Source organism: Mirounga angustirostris, unplaced genomic scaffold, assembly GCF_029215605.1.
Source record: "Mirounga angustirostris isolate CCGP_5_RB_7025 unplaced genomic scaffold, mMirAng1.0.hap1 SCAF_7, whole genome shotgun sequence".
Taxonomy (NCBI): Eukaryota; Metazoa; Chordata; class Mammalia; order Carnivora; family Phocidae; genus Mirounga; species Mirounga angustirostris.
This window is the reverse complement of record NW_026991715.1, coordinates 41,831,664-41,851,528: the sequence shown is the minus strand read 5'-3', so window position 1 is coordinate 41,851,528 and position 19,865 is coordinate 41,831,664. Positions and strand designations below refer to the sequence as shown.

The following is a 19,865-nucleotide window of genomic DNA, read 5'->3' as shown; positions in this document are numbered from 1 at the left end:
TAGGGGCATCTGGCAGGAAAAGTCTGAGAAGTAGTAGGCACAGTTTTCGATTTTTATCTTACATCTTGTATAAGAAGATATGAATAAAAAAAAGAAGCTATGAATAAGGAGAAAACATACCAGTTGTTAACATCTATAGAGGTTTTAACCTTTTATAAAATTTTGATATTTTTTTCCAGGCTTCACCACTTTTTTTTTTTTTTAACTGGCTCCACACCCAGCATGGAGCCCAAGGTGGGGCTTGAACTCAGGACTCAGATCTAGACCTGAGCTCGGATCAAGAGTCAGATAGTTAATGGACTGAGCCACCCAGGTGTCCCCAGGCTACACCACTTTTTGACCACAACACAGAGCAGGGATTATCATCCTGATTTTACAGATTAGGAAACTGAGATTGCTAAATCTCTGGTAGGGTCCTCCTAGAACACGGGGTGAAAGGGTTGACACTCGTTAAAATGGTGAGGAAGACTACTGCTATTTGGGGTCAAAATTTTTGCAATAGGAGAAAGAAATTGTGCTTCATTTTGAGTATAGTAAAGACAGCTGGGAATTTATAGCCAACAAACAAGCAGAGAGAGGGGGTCAGTGGATGGAAAATTACTATGAAGAAACAGAAAGGCAGGCCAAAGGTGGCGAATAAGGAATTTGATCACGTATCAAAGGCATCAGACATCAAGGAGCGGGATGACTTAGCAGGATTCGTACTAATACTGGGTTCAGCCGGGCCACACTTCAAGGCCTAGGTCGAAGCCCAAGCAAGTAGAAGGCTCACAGGAGCCTCAGTAACGCTTGGTCAAGTCTTCGTCACTGCCTGTCTCGGACCTCTGTAGTATCTGAACCGCATGGATGAGGATGGCCGGCAGAGAGCCGGCGCTCTGGGATCGTAGGTCCAGAACCCAGCTCTCCCTCCCGGCATCAATAACCCCCGGCCAGGGCTAACGAGACCTCCTCCTGCGACCACCGCAGAAACGCCGGTCGGAGCGACGCCCCTTGCCTCGCACCCGAGGCGCCCCCAACGTCTGCCAGGCCGCAGTGCATCCCACTCCAGAGGCGGGCTCCGCAGGTCGGGCGGGGCGGGGCCGGCGGCGCTGATTGGCCAGAACTCTCGGGCTTGGGGTTCCCGGCCCCGCCCCGCCGCCCCATTACTGGCCGCCTAGGCTTCGCCGCGCTCCCTTCAGCCAGCGAGGCCGCGCGCTGGCGTGTCCCGCGCTGTGCCGCGGGAGGGGCCGAGCCCATGTTCCTCCTCCCTACCGGTCCCATCCTTAAAGCACGAGTTCCGACGCCCCGCCTGTTGGGAGCGGGCGCCGGGATCGGGACAGCGAGCCGCCGGGGCAGGCCAGGGCCTACCGAGGAGGGCCCGAGACCACGGAGCCGCCGCGGCTGGCACGCGAGCGTCTCGGTGTGTGGGAGCTGCGAGGGCAGGGGTCCCGGGCGCCATTGCTGGCCGTCAGAGAGCCGCCTGGACCTCGTCTGCCCTCAGCGGCGCTTCTCCGGGCGAGAGGAGGCATAGCTTGGGGCCGTCGCCCCCCCCCCCCCCCCGCCCGGTGTCGTGAATTGTGTGCCTCATCTACCGCCCGCGTCGGGCCGCCGGGGCCGAGACGATGTTTGACAAGACGCGGCTGCCGTACGTGGCCCTTGATGTGCTCTGCGTGTTGCTGGGTACGTACGTGCCGCCGGCCCGAGGGGCGTGTGCGCGCGAGCCCGGGGTGCGGAGTCCCGGTGGGTACGGGCGTGTGTCTTCTGGGAGGGGACTCGCGGAGAGCTGCGGACGGGCGTGGGGGCGGTGTGTGTGCGCCTGACGGGCGCGCCTTTGCAGGGAGAGACTCGGGGGGCGGCTTCGCAGCCCGGGGATCCCGCTTTGCAGCCTGCACCCCCGGCCCCCGCGTGGTCCCCTCTGTCTGTCTGTCCCCGCCGGTGTGCTGAGCCCAGCTCTGCTTGGACGCTGTTCACGCCTCTGCGCTCCGTCCCTTGCTCCTGTCCTCTGTCTCCCGTTCCACTCCCAACAGAGCGGGGTGGGCTCCTCCCCTCTCTGCTGTAGGGAAACCCGGTCACTGGCTTGTCAGGTTCAGTAGCGACACGGGAGGTTTGATTCCCTGGGGATTTTCAGTAACAGGCGCCAGTGCCTGATTTATCTTACTTGTGGGAAGCAGTTTAATTTTTCATCTTTAAAAGGCTAGAACGTTCCTAATTAGAAGGTGTTACCCGGTTGTAAATTGTCAGGTTGCAAGTGGGTGTGAGGATGCCAGGTTTCTGCCTATAGGTCTGAAGCAGCTTGCCTTTTCGGGTGTGTGTGTTTGGGTGTGTGTGCGCGCGCGCGCGTGCTCCAGACCTGTTTGCTTCTCTGTGCAGACCTTGCCATGGTGTAGCTTTCCATCTCCAGTGACAGCCCACAAGGAGCGCTAGACATCTTTGGCTGCAGCAGCTTTGGCGTTGTCTTCCTCATGGAAGAGTTCATTTCTGGGGCTTCTGGTTGCCAGTTGCTTCTTTCTTTTGACAAGAAAGAATTGAAGTCACCTGGATAAGGGATAGGCGTTGGAAGGAAACTTTCACTTTTTTTTTTTTTTTTAAAGATTTTATTTATTTATTTAATTGACAGAGACAGCTTGAGGGGGAACACAAGCAGGGGGAGTGGGAGAGCGAGAAGCAGGCTTCCCGCCGAGCAGGGAGCCCGATGTGGGACTCGATCCCAGGGCCCTGGGATCATGACCTGAGCCGAAGGCAGACGCTTAACGACTGAACCACCCAGGCGCCCAACTTTCACCTTTTTAATATGTGTTTTGTAAAGCAGTATTTTGCGAACTATTTAGACGTTATATGTATGTGTGTGTGTATATGTGTGTGTGTGTGTGTATATATATATATATATATATATATGATCTGATTGAGGTTTGGGTAGCCCTAGTCAAGTATGGAAGTAAAGTAATGGTACTGGCAAGTTCTTTGGCTGGGGGATCTGTGACTTGAGAATCCTAGGTGCAGGTGTGCATAATGGCTTTTCACTGATAAATTCCCCGGGTTTGAATCTCGTATTCCACTTTCCTGCCTCATACCTGACCACTTAGGCGCTTGCAATCTTGCTCAATTCTTTTTTTTTTTTAATTCATGAGAGACAGAGAGAGAGGTAGAGGAGAAGCAGGCACCCAAGGAGCAGGGAGCCCGATGCGGGACTCGATCCCAGGACGCCGGGATCATGACCTGAGCCTAAGGCAGACGCTTAACCATCTGAGCCACTCAGGCGCCCCCCCCCCTTTTTTTTAATTCATGAGAGACAGAGGCAGAGGGAGAAGCAGGCTCTCAAGGAGCAGGGAGCCCGAATTCTTGCTCAATTCTTAAAAATTCTTTTACCTCTTCTTTGAGGTAAAATCCCTTTTTATTATTTATGAAATATCTTTATTGTTGACCAGGACACTTCCTGTAGAGCTCCACAGTGAATTCTTGGAGTTAAGTGTAGGAAAGCGAAACAACGTTTTGGAACGCTATTGAAACGCAAGGAATTCTTTCAGATGTCAAGACATACTAATAACTACATTAACTATATGGAAATTTATTGATTTACAATGAAAGGATTATCTTTGGAAAGATGTTAAATTTTATTTTAGTTTTAGATTTGTTTTTTAATTCCAGTGTAGTTAGAAAACTGTTATGTTAGTTTCAGGTGTGCAGTAGAGTGACTCAACAATTCTATATATGACTCCGTGCTCATCAAAATAAGTGTACTCTTAATCCCCTTCACCTGCTTCACCCATTTCCCCACCCACCGCCCCTCTGGTAAGATGTAAAATTTTTAAATGTACTTTTAACTCCTACTCACTGTCAGTAGGGCTTTGTTAAGCTTCATTTATGTTTTAGAGAAGGGAGAGGAAAATGTTTGGTCAGAAGTAATTTTACTAATTCTAATATATTGGATTGTACCCTGTCATTGCTGCACTCTTAGAATTATGTATTAACTTCCTGTTCTCCTACCTTGTGAGAGTTATTAATTTATAAAACAAATGTCAAGTTTTTTCTGTGAGCCAAGCACTGTACTAGGACAAATGAAACCTAATACTGTTTTAAGGTAGCTAAAGCTAATATTAATAACCACAAAGTCATAAGGTAGACCTATATTTTGTTTGTATGTTTTAAAATTTATAATGGAGAAACCTGTATGCAGTACAGTTTTATAAATTGTAAGTTCTTATCGGTGTTTTCAGCATGATGCAAATAGCACATAATTGTACTATAGAGGTAAGAATAATTTTATTGCTACATTGCTACATTGACCTGACAGTTGCAGGATTTATGATGGCTCTCAAAAAGATAAAATTGTGTTTTTGATTTAAATGTCTTCGATGGTTTTGGAAAAACTTGTTTGGGGACTTAGGGATTAAGTATGTTTTAGAAAAAGATACCTCATCTATTTGAAACATGTTTTATCTGTTACTGTATTACTCACAATTCTTTTAAAGTTATTCAGAAGATTTTTATGATGGGCCCAGAATTCCCTTTTCCCAAATAGAAAATGAAGTACTGACTTATTTTAATTTGGTATATAGGATGACATTAGATTTAACAATATCAATTCTCCATTACAAACAGCAATGGAAGAGAACAGTGGGGGAGGATATAAAAAAACTTTTTCATGCTGAGTTTTGGAAGGCAATACATTTTGATAGCAAATTCACCTTTTTATTGGAGTGTAAGGGTTATTTTATTTAATTTTATTTATTTTTTTTAAAGATTTTATTTATTTGACAGAGCACAAGCAGAGGGAGGAGAGGGAGAAGCAGGCTCCCTGCTGAGCAAGGAGCCCGATGTGGGACTCGATCCCAGGATGCTGGGATCATGACCCGGGCCGAAGGCAGCCGCTTAACCGACTGAGCCACCCAGGCGTCCCTGTAAGGGTTATTTTAAAATTGGTTTTTATTCACTTTACTGACAGCAGGAGATTGACAGCCTAAAATTAGGGGTTATCAACTTGGCATTAACTTTATTCTTTTTCTGTGGATAATATGCAGGTAAGAGTTAACTACACCAACAAAAAGATGATTAAGCACTTCTTAAGTACAGGGTTATGTGAAAGTGATTCATAATTACAACGTGAATATGTTCCAGGTTCTGTTAATGACCACCCCAACATCATACAGTGTATCCATTTTAATATGATGATGTTACATGATTGTGTTACATGACTACTTTAAAATTTTATGGAGTGTGATGTCTGTTGAAGTGATCATTAAATGTGTGTGTGTGTATATGTACATGTACATTTGTACCCCTTGGTCGTCTTTATCACTGTAAAACATCACTTCCTCCATCTGATAATACCCAAATGATTAGTTCCTTCAGTGGATGTGGTAAGTTCTTGGAAAAAGAGTCAGAATTTTGAGAGATGGTATGTATTTGAAATGGAGCATAGTCTTGACATCTTTCTCTGGCTCTTTTGATGATGAGTTCTATCATTGTAGAAAAGGCGAGTTATAAGCATCTGAGCACACAAGAAAAGTTGCTCTATAGGGAATGATAGCAGGCTGGTGTGAAATGAGCAATGTTTTTGCCCAGTGTGTTAAATGGTGTCCTGAATAAAACTTACTAGTGTTTAATTACTGAGAGTCATTCCAGATTTTATCCAAAATGGCTTAAGGCTGCCAGGTAGTGGACACCGAGTCCACTGATGGATTCAGTGCACATTGATTGAAGGCTGATTCTGCCAAGTCCATGTTAGGTGCTAGGGATACAAAGATGAGTAAGGCAATCCTTGCCCTAAAGGAGATTAGGGTCTAATGAAGAACAAACAAACATGTTATATTACATCATGATAAGCGTAATAATGGAGGTATGGAATAAGTGCCCTTTGAGTACAGAGAAGGGAGTTGTCTTAGACCTGATCCATTATAAATAAATGGTTTGTTTGTTTATCCTTAGTGATGCAGAAGTGACAAAAGTTTCCTGGAATATTTCTTAGACTCTTTTTTTTTTTCCTCCCCAACTTGATGCAAGGCAGTAGGGACCCAAGTAAGTTTATGACTTTTTTGTAGACCATCCTGTGGTGTCTAGAAGGTGTAACTGGCAAAAACTTTTTATGTGCTTGTGTTTTGCTGTGTGTCAGTCATTTAGAATACCTTTTTGGCCTTCATATTCTCCTTTTGCCCCTCCAGCTTTGTTCTCCACCTTGCTCTGTGCTCTGGGAAGCAGGCAAATTATATGGGCTCTATCAACTGACCTCTTGCTTTATGGTTTCTGTTTGGCTTTGGCTGGTGGTACATCAGTAGGAGGCCTGGAAGAGCCAGTTCTTTCCTGCTGGATTTGTGTTGCTAGAGCTGTTCTGTGGTTTGTGAGTAGGTCACAGCTTCTTTTCAATCGCCCTCTCTGCCAGTCAGCTCCAATTACAGATCTTTCTGGGTTCTGGTAACCCCTTAGTTGCCCCTTTAGGCCTAATGATGATAATGGCCTCCTGATGTTGGTAGCTTGGGAGTATTCCACCATCCTTTGCTACTTTCCCTAAATCTTGCCTCTACTTACAAAGATGGTTCCTTCATTAAATTCTCTTGAATACCTTTTTTGACTGTTTTTGTGGTTTGTTTGTTTTTGGTTGGGACCCTACTAATGACATTCATACGTGTCCCAAACAGATTTGAGGTAGCTTCCCTTTCTGCACTGAACACCATTCACAGCTGCTCATTATAGCAGGTGCAAACAGAAGCTCATGGGCTCTCTTCTTAGAAGAGAGGTTGGTCATAGTTTCCTTAGCAAGCTCCAAATGTGGTATCACCATTATGCCAAATCAGAGTCAATAGATTAAGAATAAAATCTGGCAGCAAAAAACTGGCAACCAATAGTAGGTGTTTGTAGAATCCCTGTTACTTGTTCTTCCTCAGTACTTATCTCAAATACTGATACCATATGTTGTTGCCATGATACTGACATCATCCTACCCCTTAAGTATTACTCCTGAGGAGTGGTCCCTTTCCTGTCTCTCAATTTGGACCTGTTTCTCAGGGAAGAAACAATCAAGTATTCAGTGAAAGATTCTCACTTGCTAAATAGTCTGCAGCATTTTGTGCCTTCCCTTTTTTCCTAACGTTTATTTGTTCATTCATTCATTATTGAACATGTATTTGTTTAGTATCTGGTAGGTGCTTGGCATTGTATTGGATGCTGAAGATAAAAATAAGTAAATCAATACATAAATTGGACATAATGCTTATCCTGATTGCTAGCCATTTCAACCTCCATTAACTTTTATTAAGCAAACTTCTTTTGCTTCTGATGAAAGTTTACTGTGTTTATCTCTTTTTTATATAACTTTTCTCTTTCCTCCAAGCCACAGTGAGAGGGAAGGGATCTCAGAAAATGAACAAAAATGTGTTAAGCTGGCATATCCTTGGGTTAGACTGGGGTCCTGTTGCAGGCTTTTTCGAAACCTTTGGCCAGTTTTGAATAAAAGCAGAGGCCTGGAAGAAGATACTACTGTTTGGCTCCAGTTGGCTTTATACACTTGAGTTTTGTTTTGTTTTGGTTTTTTTTTTTAAAGATTTTATTTATTTATTTGAGAGAGAGAGAATGAGAGACAGAAAGCATGAGAGGGAGGAGGGTCAGAGGGAGAAGCAGACTCCCCGCCGAGCAGGGAGCCCGATGTGGGACCCGATCCTGGGACTCCAGGATCATGACCTGAGCCGAAGGCAGTTGCTTAACCAACTGAGCCACCCAGGCGCCCTATACACTTGAGTTTTAACTTAAACTTACCTTGCTTGGAATAAGGTATGGAAATGTTCAGAGAATGTTCTTCTCTATAGATTTTATGAAATGTAAATTCTTCCTTTATATTCAGTTTGAATTACATCCTCTTGGAACCTCATGGACATGCTGTGGATCTTGATTAATCTTTTTCTTGTTTAATCATTTTTGGCTGAGCTCTACCAAAGTTTCCTATCTGCTCAGCTTGGGGAGTTATTCTGATTCTTGTGGATAAGAAATTGAAGTTTAAATTGTTGTTATTGACCCTATTAAAGAAGTTGGAAGAAAGTCACTAAACTCTCAGATTTTAAGTAACCCAGTTAAAATGTAGCTTACACTTTATGGAAAGGAATTTGGAATGTTAATTGTCCACTTCCTCCTAATTTAGGTGACTTAATTCAGCATTTGGTTTAGAAGTACACAATCCATGTAATAAGCTAGTTAGGGATTATATAGACACTGTTTTGTCTCTCTTACTGTCTTTTTAGAAAGCACTCACCATTCAGATAGTATGAACAGTGGTTACAAGTAGCTTTCTTCTTCCAGCCTTCTTATTTACTTACCTTATTTTTCATTTTTACAGTTTTTTTCCTTCTCTCTTCTCTTCCTCCTTTTATTCTTCCCTTCAGCCTGCTTGCTGTCTAGGTTTAAAACCCAGATGGCTTAAACAGAGTTGTTGTTTTGTTTTGGCCTGAAACTAGCCTAATGGGAGTTTGGGAATGACTTTTTCTTTATAAACTATAAGTTTTTCTTTTTCTTTAAAATAATAGAGAGGTAACATAGTCTAGTGATGGACTCTTGATCTAAATTGCTTAGGTTCACATTTCACTTCCTCTTTACTAGCTGTGTGACCTTGGGCAATTTTCTTCTTTGTGCCTCTTTTCCTAATAAAAGTACCTACTTTATATGGTTGTTGTGAGGCTTAAGTGAGTCAGTATGTAAAGAGCTTAGAACAGTGCCTTGAACTTAATGTACATATGTTTGTCAAATAAAATTAATCCTCTCTAATCCTACCAACTGTAACATAATTTTAGTAGAAATAACATAAACTAGTTTTGTGTTAGGTACAAAAACACTCACAAACTTTGAAATGTTTCCCATGAATACTCATGGAATGTCTTTGAAGCTTATAGACCATCTTGAAATAGTAGTGTTGTATCAGTCATGTATAAAAACCACATATATGATCTCCAAGTAGTGGTAATCCCAGCAGTGGAGGAAATTGATCTGGGTAGGTCTGTGTTGGAGAGTAATTAAACAAATGGAAAAACTTTATACATTCATAAATCCTGAATTTCAGCTTAATCAAGAAAATGGAGTTAGCTGTACTCTGTGTCACCCTCACTATTTTTATTGCCCAGGCCATGGAAATGGTCACTCCTCGTATAAAAAGTGGACTTCATTTAAAAAAATTTTTTGAATGACCTTAATTGTACATCCTCATTTGTGTAAATTCTGTTATTTGAATTCTCTGCAATTAAGTGGACTGCAAACAAAAAACTGTTGTGTAATACTTCTCCATATCCTCTTTTTCCTCTACTCTTGCTTTTTTCAACCAGATATTATTTCGATATATCTTAATCTGAAATTGTTTTTTTGGGTGTGTGTGTCCAGTGCTAGATTTTTTAAATATTTGATTTTGAATTATCTTTATTTATTGAGCACGCATTATGTGTTTAATACAATGTTAGGAGCTATAAATATCACTGTGAAAAAGATAATGTCTTTAGTCTTTAAGACAATTACAGATGTTTGTAAATGCCACAAAAAAATTAAAACAAGGTTAGAAGAGAGTGAGATGGGGCGCCTGGGTGGCTCAGTCGTTAAGCGTCTGCCTTCGGATCAGGTCATGATCCCAGGGTCCTGGGATCGAGCCCCACATCGGGCTCCCTGCTCTGAGGGAAGCCTGCTTCTCCCTCTCCCACTCCCCCTGCTTGTGTTCCTGCTCTCCCTATGTCTCTCTCTGTCAAATAAATAAATAAAATCTTTAAAAAAAAAAAAAAGAGAGTGAGATGGTGGAGGGTGGCAATCTCAAGGAAGGATTCTCTGAGGAGGTGGTATTTGAATTGGCTGTGGAGGAACTGGAAGAAGTTGATTCTAGGTTTAGGGAAGAGCAGGTGTTAAGGGCCAAACAGCAAAGAGGAATTTGTAACAGGAATTGTAACATTTGTAACAGTGTGACTGGAATATAATATGCAGCCATGGCATTTGTAATAGTGAATTTTGTAACTTACTTCTAAATGTCAAAGTCGATAATAATAACTGACAGTTGTTTAGTGCTTACTAGGCCCAGTATGGCCTGTAAAGTATCTTTTTTTTTTTTTTAAAGATTTTATTTATTTGTTTGACAGAGACACAGTTAGAGAGGGAACATAAGCAGGGGGAGTGGGAGGGGGAGAAGCAGGCTTCCCGCTGAGCAGGGAGCCGGATGCTGGGCTCGATCCCAGGACCCTGAGATCATGACCGAGCCGAAGGCAGCCGCTTAACAACTGAGCCACCCAGGCGCCCCAGCCTGTAAAGTATCTTTTTTTTTTTTTTTAAATATTTTTTTAATTTATTTGACAGAGAGAGACACAGTGAGAGTGGGAACACAAGCAGGGGGAGTGGGAGAGGGAGAAGCAGGCTTCGCACTGAGCAGGGAGCCTGATGCGGGGCTCTATCCCAGGACCCTGGAACCATGACCTGAGCCGAAGGCAGACGCTTAACGACTGAGCCACTCAGGTGCCCCCCTGTAAAGTATCTTAACAACTTGATCAGGGAGGGTAGCTTGGTCATCTCCATTCTGTAGGTCATAGAACTGAAGGCTAAAGTAATTGGGAGACTCTCCTAATGGAACCTAGCTAAGAAGTGGTATAGTCAGGAATTGGGAAATGCATTTTTAAGGATTATAAATTTTGAATGTGGATTCACTGGTCCAGATTTAGGAAAGGTGCCAATAAATGGAGAGGTTGAGGAAGGAGAGGTTAGGGGATTAGCTGACTCTAAAAACAATCATTATTTTTAGGTAGCCTAATTGTTTTATGACTATCTGAATTCTGTATGATGTGACTTCAGAGTCTATTTCTTTTCTTTTTTTTTTCTTTTTAAAGATTTATTCATTTGAGAGAGCGAGAATGAGAGAGAGTGTACATGAGAGGGTGGAAGGTCAGAGGGAGAAGCAGGCTCCTCCCCGAGCAGGGAGCCCAATGCCGGACTCGATCCCAGGACTCCAGGATCATGACCTGAGCCGAAGGCAGTTGCTTAACCAACTGAGCCACCCAGGCGCCCCAGAGTCTATTTCTACTTATGATATTTTGAGCATGTGCCTGCTGTCCAAAGGAGGCAATTTAATTTTTCATAACTCAAACTCCTCATTACTGCTAAGAGTTTGCCAGGAGAGTATATCATACTGGAAGATGTAACTAATTTGCCCTGTTTGGTAACATACCCACAGATTTTTTTTTTCAGATAGCGTTGTCTTGGGCATTTCTATACAGGAAAGGAAGACCTTTGTCCTTCACTGTATTTCGTGTGAGTCATGTGTTATAGAGTTCAGAGTCACCTTTGGTAACTCATTCCAGCAGATGTAGTTAGAATCTCATGGTTTAGTTCTCAGTTGTCATTGCTTGGAAATGTTTCCTGAGTCTTTTTTCGGGGTGGGGTGCCTAGGAAAATGACATATAGGAAATGTGTACTGGATGAGCTCTTGAGTTAATTGGCAGCTTGTTAAGCCAGGTTCTGCCTTGCCTTTTGGTACATTTACATCAGCACTGAGAGAGATGGGTTGGCTGCTTAGGTGCTCTAGGGGTAAATGAGGAAAAGCAAACCATCATTCACTGGATACCTAAATGAGCCTTTGGTAAATGTCTTACATAAACTCATGCAATCATCACAAAACTCTGAGGTGTTAGCTTCATTTTATGTCATAGCACTGGAAAACAAAAATGGGTAGAAAAATAAAACAAAAAAAATAAAACAAAAATAAAACAAAAAAAATAAAAACAAAACTCAAATAGCTCTTGCTTACTGTGGAAGACAGACTCGTAAGAAACAGTGACAATACTGTATGGTAAGTTGAGTGCTGATAGGTCCCAGCTTTGAAGTTACTGAGAGTGAGTGAGACAGGGTCTCCATCCTGGAAGAGGTACACAGAGCCTTGTAAATGGAGATCGGTAGGTATTTTAATGAAGTCTATTATATTTCAAAATGATTTCTCCTGAGATGATTGCTTTTACTTTCTAGCAGAGATAACGTATACCTTTGGGAACATTACTTTTAGTTAGTGCTAAATTCTATAAATAATCCTGTAGACAGTTTAGGCCCCACCTGTATTACCGGGTGAAGACACAGGAGGAGGGTGCTTAGAAAGTGTGTGGCACATGGTAAGCATTCAGATGTTTGCAACATGAATGTATAGGCAGTGTATTTAAGTCAGCCGCTCCTCCAGGGTTTGAGTTTTAGCTCCATCTATTACTAACTCTATGATGTTGGGCAGGTCGCTTCAACTCTGTGAGTTTCGTCATCTAATGAGGAAAAAGATGTTAATAGTGCATTCCTCATATTGCTGTGAAATTAGATGAGATAATGTATGAGACAATGTATATGAAGTGTTTAGCATAGTGAAGTGTTTAGTATAGTTCTGGCCCGTGCTGTTATCATTATTAAATTAATAAACCAATTTAGTACCACTGACACAGTCTGTTATTCAAATTTGATGTCACATGGTAGTGACTTTTCTTTTGGAACATTATTTAGTGTAGTTCTAGTTTCAGCTTAAAGAGCATTGAGATAGGAATCTGGTTCGTATTTCATTTTTTAGTGCCCAGATCATTTTGGGAAATGGTTGTTTTTTTTTTTTGAAAGATTTTATTTTATCTATTTGACAGAGAGAGACACAGCGAGAGAGGGAACACAAGCAGGGGGAGCGGGAGAGGGAGAAGCAGGCCCCCCCGCCGAGCAGGGAGCCTGATTGCGGGGCTCGATCCCAGGACCCCGGGATCATGACCCGAGCCGAAGGCAGCCGCTTAACGCCTGAGCCACCCAGGCGCCCCTTGGGAAATGTTTCAGTTACTTCTAACTTACTTCTTTCTGGGATCAGATACCTCAGTAAGATCTTCTGATTTTACTTCTAGGTGGACAGTATTCCCACAGCTCAGAGGCAAGGGACCCAAATGAGTGTTTGCGGATGGAGAGAAGATAGTAAAATAGAAACAGGTGTGTGCGCTAGTAATGGCCTGGCTTGGATAGTGGTAACTTCTCTTAGTTCTCAGTTCCTCAAACATGAAGGTTTTAGGTCTTAAATAGAAGCTGGTCAAGAGCTAACTTGTAGTTCAGGCTGAAGGAGCTAAACATAACCTGTTCTCATCATAACTTCTTTTGATCAGTAAGAAGTTATCCTTTCTTCTTTCCACAGAGTTTAAGAAGCAGATGTATGTAGTGGTCACACCCATCTGCAGTGTTCTGGGATGGCCCCATTTTAGCTAATAGCCTTCTGCATAAAGGCAGTTTGTTAAATGTGTGACTAAATGTAATTAAAAGTCATACTTTTATGGTATTAACTTTAAAACTATTATTAAAAAAACACAATTTTTCAAGCGACATCCCGATTTAATTTGGCAAATATACTTAACATAGTTGTGCAGTGTAACAGAAGCAAGTGACATTTATATTACTTTCTTTTTCAAATGGCATAGATATGAGAAAGGAATTTCCAAATATGTATTGTTTCTGACCCAGAGGTCAAGTTGGCAAAAAGGTTTTAAATTGTGATGTTATCAAAACTTGTTAGGCAGGTTATGGGTAATATTCAACTTTATAGCTAGTGTTGGATATCTACATTAATACTAACTTTATGTACCACAATATGAATGAGATTCTAAGTGCTGCCATTGGAGATAGCCTAATTATGAACCAAATATAATAACAGGTAAATTACCTTTATGGGGATGTTTTTGCATTGACTTTCCCCCTTGCTTAGGATTTGATGTCATGGAGATTTTCCAGTGAGTGCAATTTCTTTATGTAACTAAACAGTTCAAAGTATGGTCTAGTAGTGAAAGCAGTTGGCTTGGAAGTCAAATTCTGGTTTTGCTTCTGCTACTCTCAATGATCACATGGGCAGGATCTCATGGGCTGCTTCATTTATTCATGTGTAATTTATAAAGAGAATAATACCTGCCTGCATATATCTCAGGACTGTAGTGGTAAGCAAACTTTGCTTATCAAGAAGAGTCACTTGTGGGGCGCCTGGGTGGCTCAGTCGTTGAGTGTCTGCCTTCGGCTCAGGTCACAGTCCCAGGGTCCTGGGATCGAGCCCCGCATCGGGCTCCCCGCTCGGCGGGAAGCCTGCTTCTCCCTCTCCCACTCCCCCCTGCTTGTGTTCCCTCTCTCGTTGTGCCTCTCTCTCTGTCAAATAAATAAACGAAATCTTAAAAAAAAAAAAAAAAAAAGAGTCCGTTGCTGCAGAATATATTACAGCAGTTGACACCAGTGGACTCACAAGGAAGTCCAAGAAGGAAGAGAGAGCACATAGTATACAAGGGGGTGTTTTGAGCAACTGGGACAGACCTGTAGGCGATCAATTACAAGTCTAGTCTGGCCACGAATGGTGTGAATGTTGTCAGCAGAAAGTAGGAAAAAGCTGAAAAGTGTTTAGGTAGTAGTGATGGGTCCTGATACAAAGTAACAGGCCCCCTGCTTGAGTTTTCTCTTTTGCCATACTTAGGTACACAGTTTTATCAGTGACAAAGGGGCTCAGGAAATCTTGAACTAGTTTGTTATTCCAGTATCAGTCATACTGTGAGAAATGGGGGTATGTGCTATCTTGAAAAGCCAGTGCAAAGTATAATTTGGTCAGACTGAAATTTCAGTGAAGGGAGATGTTCATTTTTTAAAAAAAAGATTAATGTTCACCTACCATTTAATTAAAAAGGGAAAGAAACCACAGTTTTAACTTAGTCTGCTTAATATCAGGAGATTATTGTATCAATAGCAGTTTGTCCTCAGTAAAGTCTGTCAAATTCTTTTGGCAAAGATCTGACACACCAAGGGAATCTCTTCTAACCTTGTCATTTGCTTGTGCTATGTTCTGTTCCATTGACCTGCTGAATAATAAACAGGTGAGAAATATTCTTTGAAATAGAGTAATTACATTATCTGAGATTGTGTTTCTGTTTTCCTCAGTACAGACTAGTTCATTAGCCAATTAATGATTGGAATGGTGAGACCTCAATGTTCCTGTGTAGCTGTAGCTGTCTGACTGATTTATTACTATGTGGGCCATTGGGATATAGATACCATTGAACAGTTAAGGATTTCATCTACTTTATAGCCATGGAAACTCAACACCAATTAAAAATATAGCAGAATTAAAATTCCATGGCCAAAGTTGTAAGAAAATCTTGACAAAATTGAGTCCTATTTAAGAGCATATTTTTTGTTTGTTAGTAACTTAAAACATACATTTAAAAGCACTGAGCTATTCAATAGTTACTGAAATTTTATTTATTTACTTAATTTTTTAAAAGATTTTATTTATTCATCTGAGATACAGAGATACCGAGAGAGAGAGAGAGGCAGAGGGAGAAGGAGAAGCAGGCTCCTTGCTGAGCCAGGAGCCCGATGTGGGGCTCAATCCCATGACCCTGGGATCATGACCTGAGCCAAAGGCAGACGCTTAACTATCTGAGCCACCCAGGTGCCCATTACTGAAATTTTAAACTCAAGTGAGCCTCTATAGCCTAAAGGCCCTGATGTGGGCTTTAGCTAAATTACTTCTTTAAAAAAATTGTTTTTAAATTTAAATTAGCCAACATTATAGTACATCATTAGTTTCAGATGTAGTGTTCAGTGATTCATCAGTTGCATAGAACACCCAGTGCTCATTGTAAATAAATAACTTCTAAGAAAAAGGGAGGCAAAAAGGAGAGTGGGGAAAAGGAAAACAAAGGAAATGAAGGAAGTAAATATTGCTGGATGGTCTGTTTTTGCCTTCTTAGAGGAGTTCAGAAGAGGATGAAGCTTCTTTGATAGAAGGGATGAGAGAATTAATCATGAGGATGTACTTCATAAAGGCCCGAGATTGCTTGCTGCCCAGTAAAGAGATTGTGGTGGAGATTCTGATTTTTCATTTGGAAAAATTTAAGGGTCACATTTATAGTGATTTAAAATTACTGAAGTAAGGAACTTGTCCTTTAGGTTGGTCAATTAATTCAACCTATGTCTAGGATTTACTAGGGAAAAAAAGTCAGATTACTGAAAAAATGCTGTGTTAGTTACCCATATTTCCTGTCTTTGGACTTTCCATGATTAAGAATGAGCTATTGGGGTGGGGGGTGCCTGGGTGGCTCAGTCATTAAGCATCTGACTCTTGATCTCAGTTCTGGTCTTGATCTCAGGGTTGTGAGTTGAAGCCAAGCCCCGCTTTGGGCCCCACACTGGGCATGGAGCCTACTTACAAAAAAAAAAAAAAGAAATACTGAGATAGGGGGACAGCATAACTTGGTTGATATATTGTGAATTGAAGTTGTATAGAGGTAGAGGAGTTTGACATTTTGAACTGTCAGATATAACAAATAATGAAACCTTACGGTTTAAGCAGGGGCTAGCCATAAGCATATTTCAGTGAGTTACCTAAATATAATTCAGGAGAAGGTGTTTATGTAATATGAGATACAGACATATTAATACTATAATAAAGGGTGTGAATCATATATGTGTATCCATCTTATCTATGCAAAGTATTATTAGCCAGAATAAGAGAGAAACAGACTGTGTTCCATTTTAAAGAGGCTAGAATGCAGGATGAGTTTACCTTGGAGTTTCAACAGAACTTTATTTTAAAAAATTTGTGTTTTACCAAGATATAAAATAATTTCCATTTATTTTTACTAATGTATAAAAGTCTTTAGAGAATTCTTTTGTATTATGGGATGCATAAAAGTTAAGTGTGTGGACACTGGAAACATACAGGTCTGAGTTTGAATTCCAGTTCTTTCACCTATAATTAGGATAAATCCCCCACGTTCACAGCTTCAGTTTCTTTATCTGAAAAGGGCTGGGTCTTTATCTGCATATTCCCTTTGGCTTATGTACATTACATAGGAGGCATTTGTTTATTCCACAAGTATTTGTCTCACATGTTGTGTGCCGCACTTTTTTTTTTTAAAGATTTTATTTATTTCTTAGAGTGAGAGAGTGTGAGAGAGAGAGCACACAAGCCGGGATAGGGACAGAGGGACAGGGAGAAACAGACTCCCCACTGAGCAGGCCCCCCGCCCCCGACTTGGGGCTGGATCCCAGGACTCTGGGATCATGACCTGAGCTGAAAGCAGACGCTTAACTGACTGAGCCACCCAGGCACCTCTATGTGCCACACTCTTAAGCAGAGGAGATTCATAGAATCACACAAATAAATAGAAAAATGAACCAGTAAGTGCTATAAAGGAGAGATATGGGTATTATGAGGGTTTATAAAAAGAGTTTTGAATAGGAGAATGTGCGATAGCTTTTTAAAATGATGACTTTGGGTATAGGATAAGTAATAGATGGATGAGGCCTGGAAAAGAATGGATTTAGGGAGATGAGTTCAAAGGCTGTTGAAATAGTCCAAGTGAGATCATGGTAGTGAGACTAAAGAGGTAATGGTGGAGATGGAGAAAGGTGGATGGATTTGAAGATTCTGGGAGGTAAAATGGAAAAGTTTTGGTGACATACTGAATGTGGGAAGTTGGGATAGCAAGGATAGTTCTGAACGTTCTGGCTTGTTTAATGGATGGATGTTGATTCCTACCAGTTACTGAGCTGCAGAGCCCTAGGAGAGAACCTGATCTGAAATAGGAAGAGGGGTCTGGAAAAGATAATGATTTTGGTTTTGGTTTACTTTTTTTTTTTTTTTAAGATTTTATTTATTTATTTGAGAGAGACAAAGATAGCGACAGAGAGCATGAGCGAGAAGAGCGAGCATGAGTGGGGAGGAGAGGGAGAAGCAGGCTCTCCGCTGATCAGGGGGATCGAGCCCAGGTGCCCCGATTCTGGTTTATGTTTAAGGTGCCTTTGAGATTTTTGAAGAGAAAGTGTCAAGTCCTTGTTTGCATAAATGGGTCTAGAGCTCAGAGGAATGGTCTGACTTTTGGGAGGGAGTCACTGACATATTAATGGTAATTGAAGTTAAGAGAATTGGTGAAATCTCGAACAGGAGTTACAAAGTGAGAAGGAGAGAAGGTTTAAGACGGAGCTTTGAGAAACCAGCTTGCAGATTGTGGGAAGAAATGGAGAACACCAAGACTGAGAGGGAACATTAAAAGCTAGGAGAATGTTTCTGGAAAGCCAAGTGAAGAGAGTGCCCCAAGGAAAGAGTGGTAACAATGTCTATATTCTCCTGAAAGGTCCAGTAAGATAAAGTCTGTAAAGTGTCCATTGGATTTAGTTACACAAAGGTCATTGATAATCTTATGTAAGGAAGCAATTTCCATACTGGAGTGGTCTGAAAAGTGGGTATTGGATGAAGAAATGGAAAATGTGGGTATTAGTAATTACTTTAAAATGTTGGGGGGACGCCTGGTTGGCTCAGTCAGTTAAGCAGCTGCCTTCGGCTCAGGTCATGATCCAAGGGTCCTGGGACTGAGTCCTGCATTGGGCTCCTTGCTCAGCGGGGAGCCTGCTTCTCCCTTTGTCCCTCCCCCTGCTTGTGCGTGCTCTCTCTCTGACAAATTCAAAAAAATATGTTTAAAAAAAAAATGTTGGACTGAGAAAGGTGAGTATAGTAGAGAAGATTCCAAACACAGGCCAGAAGAATCATTTCTGAGAATGGGAGATCAGTTAGGGCTATCAGCTGATACACTAATAGCCTAAAATAATAGGTTGTCATGGTTACCTATGATATGCCAGTTGGGGGAAGAATGATCTTGCCAGATATAGGAATATCTTTTTTTTAAAATAAATTCCCAAGTGTATGTGTGTGTGTGGTTTTTTTTTTTTTTAAGATTTTATTTATTTGACAGAGAGATAGCGAGAGCAGGAACACAAGCAGGGCAGGTGGGAGAGGGAGAAGCAGGCTTCCCGCTGAGCAGGGAGCCTGATGTGGGGCTCGATCTCAGGACCCTGGGATCATGATCAGAGCCGAAGACAGACGCTTAACGACTCAGCCACCCAGGCACCCCGTGTGTGTTTTTTACACCCAATATGGTGCATTGAACTCATGACCCTGATATCAAGAGTCACATTCCCTACCGACTGAGCCAGCCAGGCACCCCTAGGAATACCTTTTTTATATCATTGGTACTGTATAGGAATAGTTGAACTCCTCTTAAAGAACCCTCTTCGCGGAGAACAATGGATTACTTCATACCCTTGTTTTCCAAATAACTGTTACCAAGTATGGTGGAGTTTGGGATGTGGAGCCTGGTAAACTTGGTTTCAAAATTCTGCTTTGCTATATATTCTTGATTTGGGTCACACAGATGGTTATGTGAGCTTCAATTTCTTCACTTGTGTGATGGAGAGAATATGGTCTACATAATAGATTTGTTAGGAATAAATGAGAATCCTTATAAATAAAGCACCTGGTACTTAGTAAGCACTTAACAAACTAATGCCTGCCTGTCTTTTTTCTTGCTTCCCATGTAGCTGATATTCATTGTGTAGTTTTAGCATTGTATGTTTGCCCTTAGTCTTGAAGTAATAATTGGTGGGAATCCTTGCTTCTTCAGCTTATCTTCTGTATAAAATAACTTGAGTATTACAAACATATATTTTTGGGAAAATGGATATATGATTTGCTACTGCAGTAATCATAACCATTAAGAAAGAATTTTACCAACTTTTTTGGCTTGTGTGCCTTTAAAAAAATAGGTGTGTGTGTGTTTTAAACAAAGCTTACTAATTTAGATATGCCACTTTGGTGACTTCCTGCCAAAGTAAGCATTTTTATGTTTTTCTTCTGAGACCCATCTTAGTATAACTTTATTTTAGTTTTTGGACCCTTGCCAGTTGGCATAATTTCAGACTAGACATGATGGATCCACCTAAATACTTCTAAGATTTATATTATACAATATATTTTTTATTGGGAGGGGCACATGAACTGTTAAATGCAGTTGAGGTTTCAGGTCTGGATTTTATTTAGTAGTTTACTTAAAATTTTTGATTTGTGGTTTTATTCTTGAGTTATT

General features: G+C 41.4%; 1 protein-coding gene across 6 annotated transcripts in view; it reads left to right on the top strand.

Annotated features, from left to right (window-relative positions):
* The first annotated feature begins 1,161 nt into the window (after window positions 1-1,161).
* Window positions 1,162-19,865, top strand: part of PLPP1 (phospholipid phosphatase 1) — a 100,402-nt gene continuing 81,698 nt past the window's right edge. For 2 of the 6 annotated variants that reach the window (XM_045894988.3, XM_045894981.3), the window contains exon 1: window positions 1,165-1,659. In XM_045894988.3, the coding sequence (XP_045750944.1) occupies window positions 1,639-1,659 (21 nt within the window). In that variant the 5' untranslated portion in view covers window positions 1,165-1,638. Of the gene's footprint in view, window positions 1,720-19,865 lie in introns of all 6 variants that reach the window. The other 4 variants (XM_054512024.2, XM_045894972.3, XM_054512029.2 and 1 more) reach the window with 4 other exon arrangements.